The following is a 14,090-nucleotide window of genomic DNA, read 5'->3' on the forward strand; positions in this document are numbered from 1 at the left end:
TTTTAATTAGTTGAAAGAGCCATGTAAATCAAAGACGGCTATTAGCTATACATTTTAGTTTATAGACTACTAGCTGTTCAGGGAATTTATTTACAGCATAAACGATTTAAGGCTTTCAGGATGATTTCTGTTTCAGCTCTTATGCTGTAGGTTTTATTTGCCTGTGTGGTGTGGAATATGGGTTTTTTAATTGTGGCAGCAAGCGTCATTTAACTTAAAATGAGCTGCAGGTAGACAAACGCTTTGCTTTCCACCTAAAACTTCTACAGAGTCTGCTTTAATTCGAGGTCAGGATGAGAAGGAGCCATCAGCCGGCACGCCTCAGTGTTGTGTTGCGGCTTGTGAGGGTGTTGGGAAAGCATTCCCTGTAAATCAGGCTGTCAGCGGCATAACCAGCGACCCCGGTCCCCCCGCCGCGGTCTCTGGGAGGGGCTCGGCGGAGTTCCGCGGAGGGGCGAGGCCTCCCGGGACGGTGCCGGGACCGAGACGGCCCCCAGGTGTGCGATGCCGCGGTCCGGCCCGCGCCGTCGAACTTGAGGCTATCGGCGTGCAGGGCATTCCCTGCAGGAAAGGCATCGGCGGTGGGGGCAAGGGGCGCACTGTCCCACTCGGCTCTGTCCCGGAGTCCCCTTGTAGCAGCCGGAGGTAGCTCCGGGCGCGAACAGGCTGGAGAGACGGGCGGGCTGCGTTACCTTCGGGTTTCACGCAAATGTTGTCCCGGGATGGAAAAGTTTGGTGCCTCCATCGCGGGGTGCGGGGCTGCCGGCCGGCGGTTCCCGGCGGGGCTCGGGGGTGACCGGGGGTGACCAGCAGCCTCCCGCGGCTCCGGCCACCGCTGTCCCCGCAACCCCGCGGCGCTGCCCCTCTCGCACGGGAGCGCAACCTGACGCAGCGGTTTGCAGCGCCCTGGCCAGGCTGAAGGAGAGCGAAGTGGAAAGCGAAAAAGGGAGAGGAGGAGAAAACTTTCCACTAGTTTATGTTTTTGGCCAGGAGCGCCTGTGTTCATAGACCGCGAGTCCTTCCCCTAGCCCTCCCCCTTAGCTCCCCCCTCTCCCTTCACTAGCGTACAATTAGCATCATTAGGAACCGACCCTCCGGCTAATAGGGGAACGGCGACCAACAACGGTAGGTTCGTGCAAAGAAAGGCGGCAGCAGACCCGGGCAGCGCTTTGGGGCTTGAGTTAAAAAGTGCTCCCGCCGATGGGAGGAATCCCCGCGGCAGGGGAGACGATGACCCGGGGATAAACACGAAAAGGGAGAGCTGAAAGGTGAGCGAGAGAGAAGCGCGGCTGCAGAAGATGCGGAGAGCTTGGCCGAAGTTCTTGAGGTCCGCTGAGTGCATGTGCATCCGGGTGTTTCCTTTTCTTCCCTCCTTTTTGATTTGGGCCCGGGAAGCGTTGATTCCCAGTCTCCCTTTTGGTTGTGGGTATCCCGTCCGGGCTCTCGCTCTCTCCGCACATGTTCCTAGGGCGCCATCTCTTTGCAAAACCGTCCGTCCTCCCGCAGGTCTCCCAGAGGCTGCTCCGGAGCGTGTGAACATCGCAGGCTGCAGCCCAGTCCAACCTGCCGAGCCAAGCATGCTTCCCAGCCCCTGAGCCTCCCGGGGCTACCGCTCCTCCCAGACCTCTCGGGCTCTCCAGATAGGCAGCGACCTTTGCTTGTCTTTCCTTGTCACCGCTTGTCTCTCTCTTTATCACTGTTGAGGACCAAAATTTTCCAGCAGCTGGAGACGTGAACCCGACCCTTTTTCTTTGCAGAGGTATACTGAAAGACAGATGTGGATGGAGATGCATTCCCCCTCCGCCTCAGCCTGTGTGTGTGTTATTGTGTCCGCGCGTGTGTTTACAGAGAAGTGAGCAGCTGAGCTGACTTTTGGGAATCTTTCCTCATCAGAGTGGGCTTCTGCTGTAACATAGAGCTCTGAGAGAGTGGCGTAGCGGACTAGAACTAACCAGGGCTCGGGGAACTCCCTGGACCCCGCTCTCACCCTGTTCAAATGAGAGCTAGATGGTTTTTGAACTAATGTCGCGAGAGATCTTGCCTGCGGGCAGCGAGGGAGGGAGGGAGGGAGGGAGGGAGGGAGGGAGGGAGGGAGGGAGAGAGGGAGGGAGGGAGACAGAGCAAAGTTTGGAAGGAGTGAGCCGAGAACTCAGAAAGTTTGTTTTTCCTTCAGAGCCTCGGAGCTGGTAGAGCCGAAGCGGGGACTCCTTGAGGAGGGCGCTGGCGCATCTCTCCCTCGGGACTGACCTCCCTTTCCTTTCAGGTTTTAAGTCCCGGAGGATACAATGTTCGCTAAACTCTTCCAGCGGTGGAGTTTCGCAGTGTTTCTGCTGAGTTATTCCGTGCCCTCCTACGGGAGATCAGTAGAGGGGTTCAGCCGCAGACTGTGAGTTCCTCTTTTTCTTTTTTTTTCTTTCCCTTTATTCTCCCTCCGTGCGGGGGGGGGGGGGGGGGGGGGGGGGAGGTTTGGCAGCCCGGGAGGCTCCGCGGCGCTGCCGGCTCCGCACAGGGCCGCTCCAGGTTACCTGCCCCAGGTGCTCACCGACGCTGCCTGAGAGCCAGGAAGAGATATTTGGGGCAGGGAAATGGCGCTTTGCAGCTGTCTGACCTTACAAAGATTTGGGGGAGGCTTTGTGGTGAGGGGCTTCTCTTCCGACGAAGCGGGGTGATTGTCGCACAGTTGCCCAGGACCCTCGCAGGGAGCATCCCGGTTTATCCAAGTGCGGTGTTACACTAACAGGCACTTACTCGGCTCTGGCGTGGAGCCAATATTGATAAGGGCAGGGGAAACCCGCAGAAGTGAGGGCCATCATGACACTGAAGTACTGAACAATTTCTTTGGATTTCTGCCACTTCAGGGGATAAAAAATCCTAAAAGAGTCCAGTATCTTACTAAGGGGCAGAGGCATATTTTTTGATAAATGATAGTGTAACTTAAGACAGTCTGTTCAGAAAATGACCTTTTTGCTTCTTCCAGAACAGTCAGCCTGGTTTATACTAATACCCATACACAAAGTTCAGGAGAAGCCTCTGCACTGATGCAGGAGCAGCTATGTCATACATCTAACTTGCTGGCTTTCTCTGGGCTTGCATCAGATTTTCTAAGGAGGAAACACCTCGGTCATACTGGGGAGGGCTGTATTGTTATTCAGTTCCAAAGGAAGCCAAGTTGGAGAAAGAGTTCTGGAAAATCCACAATTTACAGGGAAACATGACATGAAACAATTTCAGATGCGTTTCCTTGTAAATGTTTTATTACATAAGGACAAGATATCCAAATAGCACTTCCTCTGCCATTTAAGCAATACACATAATAATAATAACAACAATAATAACAATAATAACAATAACAGTAACAATAATAATAATAATAATAATCCCAAACACTCAAAAGAAAAAAATATACCCCGGGTGAAGTGACTTAGGACATACCTAAAGCTTGGCACCAGGCAGAGAGCTATTACAAATCTCCTACAGCAAATTGTGTAGAACATGTTTTTGCTGATAATGTTAGAGTGTATTATTCTCAGTCCATTAATGTTTAACTCTTTTGTACTCTTGAAAGCTGTTCTTGTGCTATTTCTTTCTTTTGGGACCATATTATATAGAGGAATTGAACTTCAGTTTCAAAAATAAATAAGAAAAAAGAAAATTATTGAAGTGCAGCTAAATGCTGTTGTTTTCTTGGCTAGGAAACTCTGAACTGCATCTAAGCCAAATTTGGTTATCAAAAAAATACATTAGATTTGCAGAGAAATACTCTTCTTCTTTTTGAAATTAGTGTAGTTCTGACACTTGTTTTTAAAGGTCAGGATTAGAGGTCTTCCCAACATCCCCATTCTGTCCTAAGGAAACCAGTGAAAATGCATTTCTCAGCTCCCTCTTTGCTCTGGCATGTAAAACACACACACACAAGAAATCAGTCAGCTGTCAGTGGTATTCATGTAGTTTTGTTTGTGGGCACAGCACAAACACAGACACCGCGCTCAAACATGTGTTCTGTTTTAATATTACCACAAACCATTCCTAGAGTTAATGGTTAATAACTCACTTAGGCTTGGAGATTTTTTTTTTCTCAGTCAAAACCTTAGACCATTAATGGATGAAAATACTGAAGCACATTATTATATACATGCAAAAATAATCAAAATTACATAGGCCTGGTTCTACAGACTTTGCTGAAGCAAATCTACCATGGTAAACAATAGCAAATTGTCCCAAGAAAAGATTTCCAGACATGTTATTTGTTATAGGAGTGCTTTAGCTGCTAAAGAACTTCTGAGAAACCCAGTAATGCCTCAAAATGAAATTATATATTTTTATCATCATGTCCAGACATTGCAGCATCATGTCCCTAGATCTGTTCAAAATATTTTTCCTAAGCCTGAGACAGGTTGAGCAGATTTCCCTCCATGTGGAGTCAGTGGCAAGGGCACTCAGTCTTGCAAAATCGAGAGAGCTGACTGAATCCTCCTCAGTTATTTTGCTGAATTTGGGATCAAACCCAACTTGAACAGTCAAGGATAATAACAGCTAAATAAGAGCAGCTCTCTGAGATAGAAAGTGGAAAGTCTATCTGAGATAGACTGAAGAATGTTGCCTTTTAGAAATGCTAGATATCACTAGGGAAAAAAAAAAAAAAAAAAAAGAGGAATGTGCCTGAAAGCTCTTATCTACAAGTACATGAAGTCAGGATATTACCAAGTCATGGATTTCTGCTGCTCTCCCTGTGATGAGACACTCAGTCTCATATGTACACAGTGTACTTTGATCCAGTAATTGGTTTGGATGCTCTGGTCAAGTACAAACCATTAACAACCCTCTCTCAAAAGCTCCTGCCACATGTAAGCTTAGTATTTACTGCTCTTGCTTTGGTACAAGATCCTTTTCCTTGGATGAGAGGTGTGTTTTATAGAAGGATGGAAGGGACCTCTAGTGGGTCGTCTTAACCCTAACAGCCTAATATTTTTTCCCATATCATAGCCAATATGTGAATGCAATCATTCCAGTCTCCATTGCCTTCCTACTCTGAGTGTGTGGGTGAGATATTGCTAATATCTCCATTATCAAGCACTTCTTACATCAGTCTTCTTGGGCAAGCCTTTCTCCATGATTTACAAACATAGTAGTTGTTTGAATAACTGAAGCAGAAGGAGGCAGAAGGTCAAAGAGATAAGTATCTAGCACATCTTTGTTTCAAGGAGATTTTTTGATCTAGAGCATACAAAGGAAGCTGGTAGGCAAAATGTAATCCTTAAGTCTGTCTGAGTAATAAAAGTCATGTGAAATGTAACACTACATAATGTTATACAATCATCTGGAATAGAAGAATGTTATTTGGGGCCAGACTTGATGCTAAATATCATACAGACATTTAAAGAGAAACCCACCCTCTGGCACACCAACCCCTCACACATCAATCCCTGCATTATTTTGGAAATGCATACTCACTCAAGATGTAGATCTTGTAATGCTCTCTGACTGCCTTGTGTGTACTGGAACCAAATGTTTAGGTTTCAGTCCTGTGAAATGGAATAGGTTTCAATCAAGAGGACTTTAATAACAGGCTTTGGAGAGTCAAGATTTTGTCACAGTGGGGAACTCGACCAAATACACATTAGAGGATTAAGGCAGCTTTGGGTTGTCTGTGATAGAAGGAATTATCCTTGATAGTTCACAAGAGGCAGTAGGAAAGCTTTGCTCATCACTGGTTTAGACTCCCTAAAGCACGGAGATTTCATACACTTTCTATGAACAAGAAGAGTGAAAGCAGAACTGCATTTCCCATGCAAATTTCTTGAGAAAATAGACTACTGAAGCTCAGAATGTATCATGAGTCACACTGGACAGCCTGACAGGCAGCACAGAGGCAGTTGCACAGAGGAGCCCAGGGTGCTGGTTTTATTGGCCTATTTGCCAATCAGACTGACCCTAATGAGAAGGGTGTTGGAGATGGCTCTTGTTCAAAAAAATTCTTCTGGGGGAGATCATGAGCTTGCATTAATGGTCACAGCTGCACTGAAGAGAAAGACACGATATGGCAGCTTAGCATTATCACATTGCATTTTTGCTCAGGGACATTTAGTAGAGGGTCATAAAATATTTGCCCCAATGGCTGAAGTCATTCAAAAAACAGATTTGGGGACACTTAAATCACAGATATTTGATTACATGTGTATTCACAAACCTCAATATATGCAGAGCTGATTTTGAGCAAGATTTTGACAGTCATCTTCCAGTCTCATTGTGGAATGGGAGAAAGCTGCTGTTTGAATTTTTCCCTGAGCAATAGAGATGTAGCATCACTTAAATCGATCACTTGAACCCAATACTCAAAAAGTGCAGCCCTGCAAATACAGAAATTGAAGAGGATGCTCTTAAACCAGAGCTACTTGAAATTGCCAACTTCCAGTAGCTCTACTATTGATCAAGTCATAAACCTAAAGAGTTGGCTGAGGGGACTAAGAAAGAGAACCTGCAGAATGCTTCCAAATATTTTGCGTTTTCAAATGTGGTAGCATAGCAGGAAAAAGAGGGATGGAAGGAAGGAATATTCACTCGCAATGATGTGTCTTCTTCCTGTTCACCCAAATGCAGAAACCACTTCTTACTCAGCTAATTGACCAAAATGATTATAGGACAGGCAAGGCAGTGAATGTAATTTCTTTGGCCAGTGAGAATCCAGTCACATGCCATACCCTCATGCAAGAGGAGATATTCCATAGCCAAACTCTGCATGATGGAGTAGAGCAATTGGAAGGATAAACTGTATTACTGCATTCACGGGAATGTAGCTAAAATCCCAGCTTGTGCTCTGTCTGTGGTTCACTGTGCAGCTGTGCATCTATTCCACTTCAAGAAAAGGGCATGTATTTTCCCACATTTTCTCTGGTTATTTATTATTCAGGTACTGTTTGTATCTTCTTTCCTGAGATGTTTAATTCCTTGTCAGAAAAACATCCCTAAAAGACAGATAGCTACTCATCTCCCAGTTCCTTGAAAACAAGACAGAGCTCAGTGTACCAAAAGGTCAGGATGAACTCTGGAAAAACCACTCTAAAAAACCAGGATGCTCTCAAAGAAGATCCAGTGAAGAGGGTTAGCATGAAATTCAGACAGCATAGCAGACAAGAAATTTGGCCTCAAAAGTTCACACTTAAAGCAATACTAGGAGGACATCTAAAACCATAATTAGACACAAGTGACCAAGCAGTAAATCCACAAGAGTGGCTGAGGCTCGTCTCTGCTGATGCTCAGGCTGCCTCCTTGGATAGCTCATTATGGACTGAAGTACCTGTATTTTAGGCACCCAAGTTCAAATATAAAAATATTTTATATCCTTTTTGCTCCTGCAATATTCCTTATGCTCCTGCAATTTCACTTATTTAAATGTAGGAGTAAAGTGCACTTTTATATGCTTGTTTATGTTTTTGAAGTCCACTGAGCAGAAGAAAATCACTAGAATGATGCTGCATAAACCCTGCTTCTGGCTACAGTACAAGTGCTGTGTTTTTCCTCTCTTGCTGCATTAGCTGACCCTTTCGTTTTCCTATCCCTGACAACTGCCTTCCTACTTTTACTGCCTCAAGTGTGATATATTAAGAGTCATGATGCTTTCCTAGAACAGAGCAGTGACTAATCCAGCTCCAGGTCCAGTGGTGTGTGATCAGTCAGCTGAGAATTATTACCTGCTTAGGACTTGCCCTTCTCTGCTGAGAGCAGCTACTCTGTGGAAGAAGCAGGACTTGCTCCAGCAGTCTGACTTCACTGGATGTCTCCAAGCCTGGGACATGGTCACTGTGGCCACCACAGCCAGAGAAGAGAGGAACTCTGCCAAGCACTGGGCAATAACCAAATCCTAAACACTTTTCCCTCTCCTCTCTTCTCTTCCTTTAGCAAAAGAGCTGTATCAGAGCACCAGCTACTGCATGACAAGGGCAAGTCAATCCAAGACTTACGAAGAAGAATATTCCTTCAAAATTTAATCGAAGGTGTCAACACTGCAGAGATCCGTGCAACATCGGAGGTGTCACCTAACCCTAAACCTGCTACCAACACGAAGAACTACCCTGTCCGGTTTGGCAGTGAAGATGAGGGCAGATACCTAACTCAGGAGACAAACAAATCACAGACCTACAAGGAGCAGCCCCTGAAGGTGTCAGGGAAGAAAAAGAAAGCAAAGCCTGGAAAACGTAAGGAACAAGAGAAGAAAAAGAGGCGAACCCGCTCAGCTTGGCTAAATTCTGGCATGTATGGAGACGTCATGACCGAGAGCCCAGTTTTGGACATCTCTGTTGCTACACATAATCACACTTTAAGGTAATTCTGCTATATCCTTTTGGGGAGTGTGCCATGTATTTACTGAATTGTTATCCCTTGGTGTGAGAGTCCAAGGCCTCACTCAAACTGGGAGTAAAAGCAGGTCTGGGCAGTGGTTTTTCAAGCACAGTCTCAAGGTGCTCTCTGCAGGTAAGTGCCCATTCCACTTTGCATTGAGGACAGACCATTTCTGTCCTATGAGACAAAATTCACGTAAACAACTTCTTGCCAAAATCTGCTTCCTGAAGCTGAGTAGTAAGTGAAGGTATTTCTGTGAAAAGGAAGCACATCACAGCGACTAAAATTTCCTTTCCTGCTTTAGCCTAGTGTATCTCACTATCTTGGTCCCACACTTGGGCCTCAGCAGATTGAAAGCTTTGACTTTTATTTAAGGCTTTGCATCTATAAAATGGTGAAGCTTTCTTTCCTTCCTCTCAACACCTCCCCTTTTTGGCAACTTTCCTACTCTTGCTTTACAGTTTTTCATTCTACTGTTTAACCTTAGGGGAGAACATGGAAAACTTCACTCTCAGTAATATCTGCAAACAACTCAAACCAGCCTTTCACCATAAAATTCTCCCTGCCATTAGCACTTTTTAATTCAGCTCCATCCTTCTGTCAGCTTGTGAAACTATTACGTTGCTGCCTAAAAATGTTTAGCATTGCTTTTGGAGAGGGGTATGCTTCCATCATGCATGACAGTGAAGGGTTTTTAGGGCAGTGGCCTGGAGACATCAGCCTAGGTGTCCCAAGTGACTCATACCCTTGCAGTCATCTCAGCTTGAGTGGAAATCTGCACAGTTGCAGGCAAAGCCAAGGATCCCACTCTTCAACTCTTGAATGTTTGCATTTCACCAGCAAAACCCTACCCTTTTCTCTCCTCCTCCTCCCCTTCACCTTGGCAGAACACAGACATAAGAGAAGTGCCACTTGCTTGCAGTAAATCTCTTGGAAAGAGACACCAGCTGTGGGATTTACTAAATTCCAGCCTGGGGTTAAGCTTTACAGGCTACAGTTTGCAATGTGCTCCATCACCTCAGCTCATGCTGGCATCTACAGGAGGTACCAACCTGGGCCTGGGCACTCAGGCCATAGGCCAGGGTATGCCAGACCATAAACCAGTTGGCATGGCTGTAGCGGGTAGGTGGGAAGTTAAAGAGAATGGTTTGTCAGCACCTTAGGAAATGTAAACTTCAGGATTCTGCTCAGGAGGTGCCTGAGGCTTCAACAGATGTCAAGGGACTGTTTTGGCCAGAAAATAACACCTGCCTTGAGCACAAAGAGATCTAGAATGGAAAAAACATCTTAGGGAATTTTAACAGTTACTTCTTTTTCTTGCTGTGCTGTCATTGGTGGCCACCTAATGGGCTTTATGAAAGAGCTACAGGTACAACCATGTTGATTTTCCCAGTTCAGCCTTTTTGTCTGAAGTGTGTCTGGATGGCTGAAGGCTCTCAGCTTTACTGTGGAGTCCAACATCCAAATACAGCACTTCTCAGAGATTCCTAAAAAGGACCTATATTTTAGCTAATTAATTTGAGATCATTAAACAAGGAGAATCTGTTAAAAAAGGAAAAGGAAATTCCTCCTTCACAAGTACAGGGAACATGTTGGTTTAGCTCTAACAAACTTCTAGTACGTGAGTTTTTGGTTACCTCAGTAGGCTGGCAAAAGATGTAAACTTTAAGCATGATTTTCACTGTATTTCTGTGCTCCTTTTCTGCTGAACACCCTGGATTAAAATCTTCATGCCAATTCTCTCTGATCAGTCTTGAAAACAAAATTTTGGGTTTACATCAGAAAAAAATGGACAACAATAATATAATTTCTAGATCTTTTGACTTACTACATAGAGAATCTCATGGAAGAAGCCAATCTTGCAAAATCTAGGTCCAAATCACAAAGTGCAGCTTGTAAATTATTAGTACAGAGCCCACTGTCAAGATGTAGCTTCGCTTAAACTTTAAAACCAAACCTAAAATCCAGGCTTAATTGAAAATGTCACCCTCTTAGAAGTAGGCCTGAGTAGTGCAGACACGCACACATACACAGCCATGCTGTATGAATCATGTGCCATCATTATACCTGTTGGAATATATCCTGAAATGGACCCTAATATTGTTGTTAACTAATTATTAAGGAACTTCATGCTAGCACTTCCATTCCAGGCTCTTTAAAAGTTATTTCTCATGGACATTCCAACTATATCCCCATTTCAATTCAATTAAGGTGCTCTAACTTAATTTCCTATAAAACCTTTTGAACGAGCAAACTCCTAAATGATAGATGTAGACTCCCTTTCAATGTGCATATTAAGAAAGCTCTTTTAAACTCTTCAGGATGGAAGTTTTGTTGTGCCTCATACCCACACACTTTTTCCACATGGGTTGTTACCCTCAGCTCTGTTGATCAGTCCTACAGCAGAGAGAATTTCATTATACTCCATCCTATATCTCTGCATTGCACCCTCAGGTGTTTCTCAGGGAACCAGTAAAAAATGTGTGCTGTTCACAGGGACAGAAGGGAAAAAAATTGCAACCCTTCAGCATTTCCTGCAGCACCTCTGAGCAACTTCATGTTGAAGTGCAAGTAATACACTGAGAGGGTGGGAACAGGCTCTGCTTAGTTCTCATGGGGAGAGAACTCACACCTGACTGCACTATCCCTTAGAAAACACTCAGACTGGGTGCAGTTGATTGCTTCAGCTGGGCTGAATGCAGCTGGAGCTGGAGGATAACAGGATGGGATGGTTGCTTTCTTTCAGGATTAAACTCTCTGGCTCCCAGAGGGAAAGTTTCACGATTACAGCCTTTTCACTCAGTCAAGTACACAAGAGATGCTGTCAAGAGTCTGTTCACTCCAAGCCCTGAGCAGCCTTTAGTCACATGCACCACAGTCCCTTGCTCAAGGAGTGGTCCATCAGTGGGAAACAGAGATCAAATAAGCACAATGGTACTGTTTTAATCAGAACATGGCATCATACCCCAGCAGTTAACACAGCATTGCCACAGCGTTAACAAGGATTTCCTTTTCCATATCTTCAAAACAATTTTCTCTTTCTCCAACTGTATTTTTTTTTCTTTTCCAGCACTTCACATTTTTATCATAAAGTGATACAATTCTTCTTCTTGTAGCACTCAGGAATCTTGCGTAAGGCTCTAAATAAAACAAAACCCTTTCCATTCCTGTGAGGGTACAATGGCCTCAGTGTGTGACAAATTGCAGGTCATCATACTTCTAGAGGGGTTGCATTGAGAAAAACATGACTGAGACCTTGAATAAATGTCTGAAGTTGTGACGTGGTGAAACAGGCCCTGTTACTGCAAATGGTTACTAGCAAGGCACACCTGTTGCAGTCCGTGGCACTCTTGCTATTGAGTCTATGTCCACACATTTGAAGTGAAATTTAATTAATGTTTCTGTTCTTCCTGTCCTTTCTTTTCTTTGCAGGAGGTGCTGACATCTTCAGCAAGAGATATTTGGAAGACATATTGCAGTATTCTGTAATAGCGAATATATGGGAAGTATTAAAATATTTATTACCTGTAAATATTGTAAATGCTCAGAATAAAACCTTTTTCCCCTCTTTGCTCTCTGAAACTGCACATTTGGTTATTGTGAATTTTCCCTTTTTTTTCCTTTTTTTTTTCTTTTTTTTTTTTCTGCTAAGGCTGAGACAATTATTATTGTCACATTTACTATAATTTATTTTGTTGACTGGTGTATTTATTTTGTGAACGTATCTTGGTGCTGCTGACTTCCTATATTTTTTGTAAGATAATGCACTTTAGATATACATATTGAGTACATTGTCAACTGACATAAAATGTTTGTTTTGTGGTTGATTTCAATGAATGCCTACATATGATTGTTCATACTGATTTTCCTTTGCGCATGTATAATAGCAGTATTTTATAATTTGTAAAGAATGTCTAATAAAAATATAATCTAATTAAATCAGGACTCAGAAGGAAAAATGTGTTCTTTAGGAATTTTAAGGGCAAGAATATTTTTTTATCTACTACATTTGAAAATTGTTTTAAATGTAATGCATTTACATTGGTCTAAACTCCCGCATTTTTACATTAGCTTTTACTTAAAAATCATTTAGAATGTATTTTTGTTCCAGCGTTCTATTTAAAGTTAGCTCAGCTGCTGTACAGCCTGGGGATAAAAAAAGTCCCAGAGCTCAGACCCCACTGCAGGGGAAGCAGATTCCCAACCTTCCCAGGCTCCAGCCCTGCAGAGGCTGAACCCCTGCACTCTCCAAACTGGAGGGTGTGAACAGCAGCCCCAGGGGAGGCATCACATCCTCCACCCTTGGAAGGTGCCCACAGGTCACATCCACAGCTCAAACCCAGGCAGGTGGGCAGTGTCCTGGGCTCCCAACACCTCTGCCCCAGGATCCAAATGGCCACAACACGAGTGGAGCCTCAGTTCTTCATGCTTTTCTGTGAGGGGGAAAAAACCTGTTTCCTGGTGAATATACAAAGGGAAGAAAAACTTCAAACTGCACCGGGGGACACATTATGAGGTGCTCTTGCATTGCTGGAATAAATTTTCCCGTCTCCTGCCCTCTCCCACCACAAAGATGCCTCACACATCTCTGTTTCCAAAACCATCTGCCTTAATCCTGCTTCTGCCTCGTCTCCACAGATAAGACCAGCTAAGAGAGAGACCCCCTTCAAGACTTCATGCTCACTGACTGAAGAATAAATGAGAAAAAAAAAATTAAAGTCTATCACTTTTTCTTGATTCTTATCCCTGTCACATGCAAAATCACAGCAGCTGCTGTGGGGGCAACCTAAATAAAGGGGATTGTTTCACAGAGATATCTGAACTTTGCCAAGTCCAACTGAATTTCCTCTGTCCCACTCCTTTAACACCAGCAACATCAGAAAAATGCAAGCATGGAAAAATAAACTACAAATCCTGGGAATTTTAAGACAGTTCTTGTAATTGTTGCTCTGTTCTGTAGTTGCCAAACTTTTATTTTTGATTCTTTCATTTTTTCAAGTGCCATCTTTTTCCATTGCCAAAGTACAGCCATCATGTAATATAAACCAGATGTATTCCTGCTCCCTTCCCAATCTTGCAAAAAACTACCTCCAAGAAAATACTAAAAGCAGGAAAACTTGAAAAAAAATTACTCATCCTTCCCAATCTGCTTCTCTGAAGTGTGAAATTCAATGCTTCATTATGTCCAGCTAATTACAGCAGCCACAAAGCACGTGCATGATGTTTCCTTTTCAGATGAAAAATATTATACGTGATGAAGCATAGCACTAAGGGGAAAAGGAGTTTCTGCACATTTTCTATTTGGCCTCCTTGCACATCCTGCCTATTTATAGTATACAGCTAATGCTTGGATTTATACAACTGAAGTTAACTGCAATATATTCAGAAGACAATTTTTATCTCAGGATTACCAGCATATCCCAGCTAGAACTGAAACTGAAAGCTCTGGTGGGCAGAAGCAATTTATCTTCATCAGAAAAGATCTCCATTTATCTTTGTGGACAGGGGCCCAAAGAGCATAAACCAAACCAAAAACCCAAGTGCTTAACCTTGGCTCCACAGAACTGGCCTCCTCATAAGAGGAAAACTGATTTTGTCTCTGGTCTCCCCTGTATCCTTCCACTGTCCATTAAGGACTTGTCATTTTTTTCCTAGTTTCCTGTAGGTGAAATCTGCAATTGTAGAGGGTTTAAGCAAAAGTCCCGTTTTTCTGAAATAACTCTGTGCAGGCCTTACCAAATCTGTCTGTGGAT

The 14,090-nt window shown here is 43.9% G+C and overlaps 1 protein-coding gene across 1 annotated transcript; it reads left to right on the top strand.

Moving 5' to 3' along the window:
- The first annotated feature begins 2,154 nt into the window (after positions 1 to 2,154).
- LOC131591794 (parathyroid hormone-related protein) lies at positions 2,155 to 11,903 on the top strand. Its single transcript, XM_058862856.1, has 3 exons — positions 2,155 to 2,386; positions 7,897 to 8,319; positions 11,770 to 11,903. Exons 1-3 carry the CDS (start codon positions 2,286 to 2,288, stop codon positions 11,777 to 11,779), a joined length of 534 nt encoding a protein of 177 aa, XP_058718839.1. The 5' UTR covers positions 2,155 to 2,285; the 3' UTR covers positions 11,780 to 11,903.
- Positions 11,904 to 14,090: the final 2,187 nt, after the last annotated feature.

Source organism: Poecile atricapillus, chromosome W, assembly GCF_030490865.1.
Source record: "Poecile atricapillus isolate bPoeAtr1 chromosome W, bPoeAtr1.hap1, whole genome shotgun sequence".
Classification (NCBI taxonomy): Eukaryota; Metazoa; Chordata; class Aves; order Passeriformes; family Paridae; genus Poecile; species Poecile atricapillus.

Coding starts and splice junctions, on each gene's coding strand:
- LOC131591794 (XM_058862856.1), top strand. CDS start 2,286: ATGTTCGCTAAACTCTTCCAGCGGTGGAGTTTCGCAGTGTTTCTGCTG. Junction 2,387..7,896: donor GAGGGGTTCAGCCGCAGACT/GTGAGTTCCTCT, acceptor CTCTTCCTTTAG/CAAAAGAGCTGTATCAGAGC.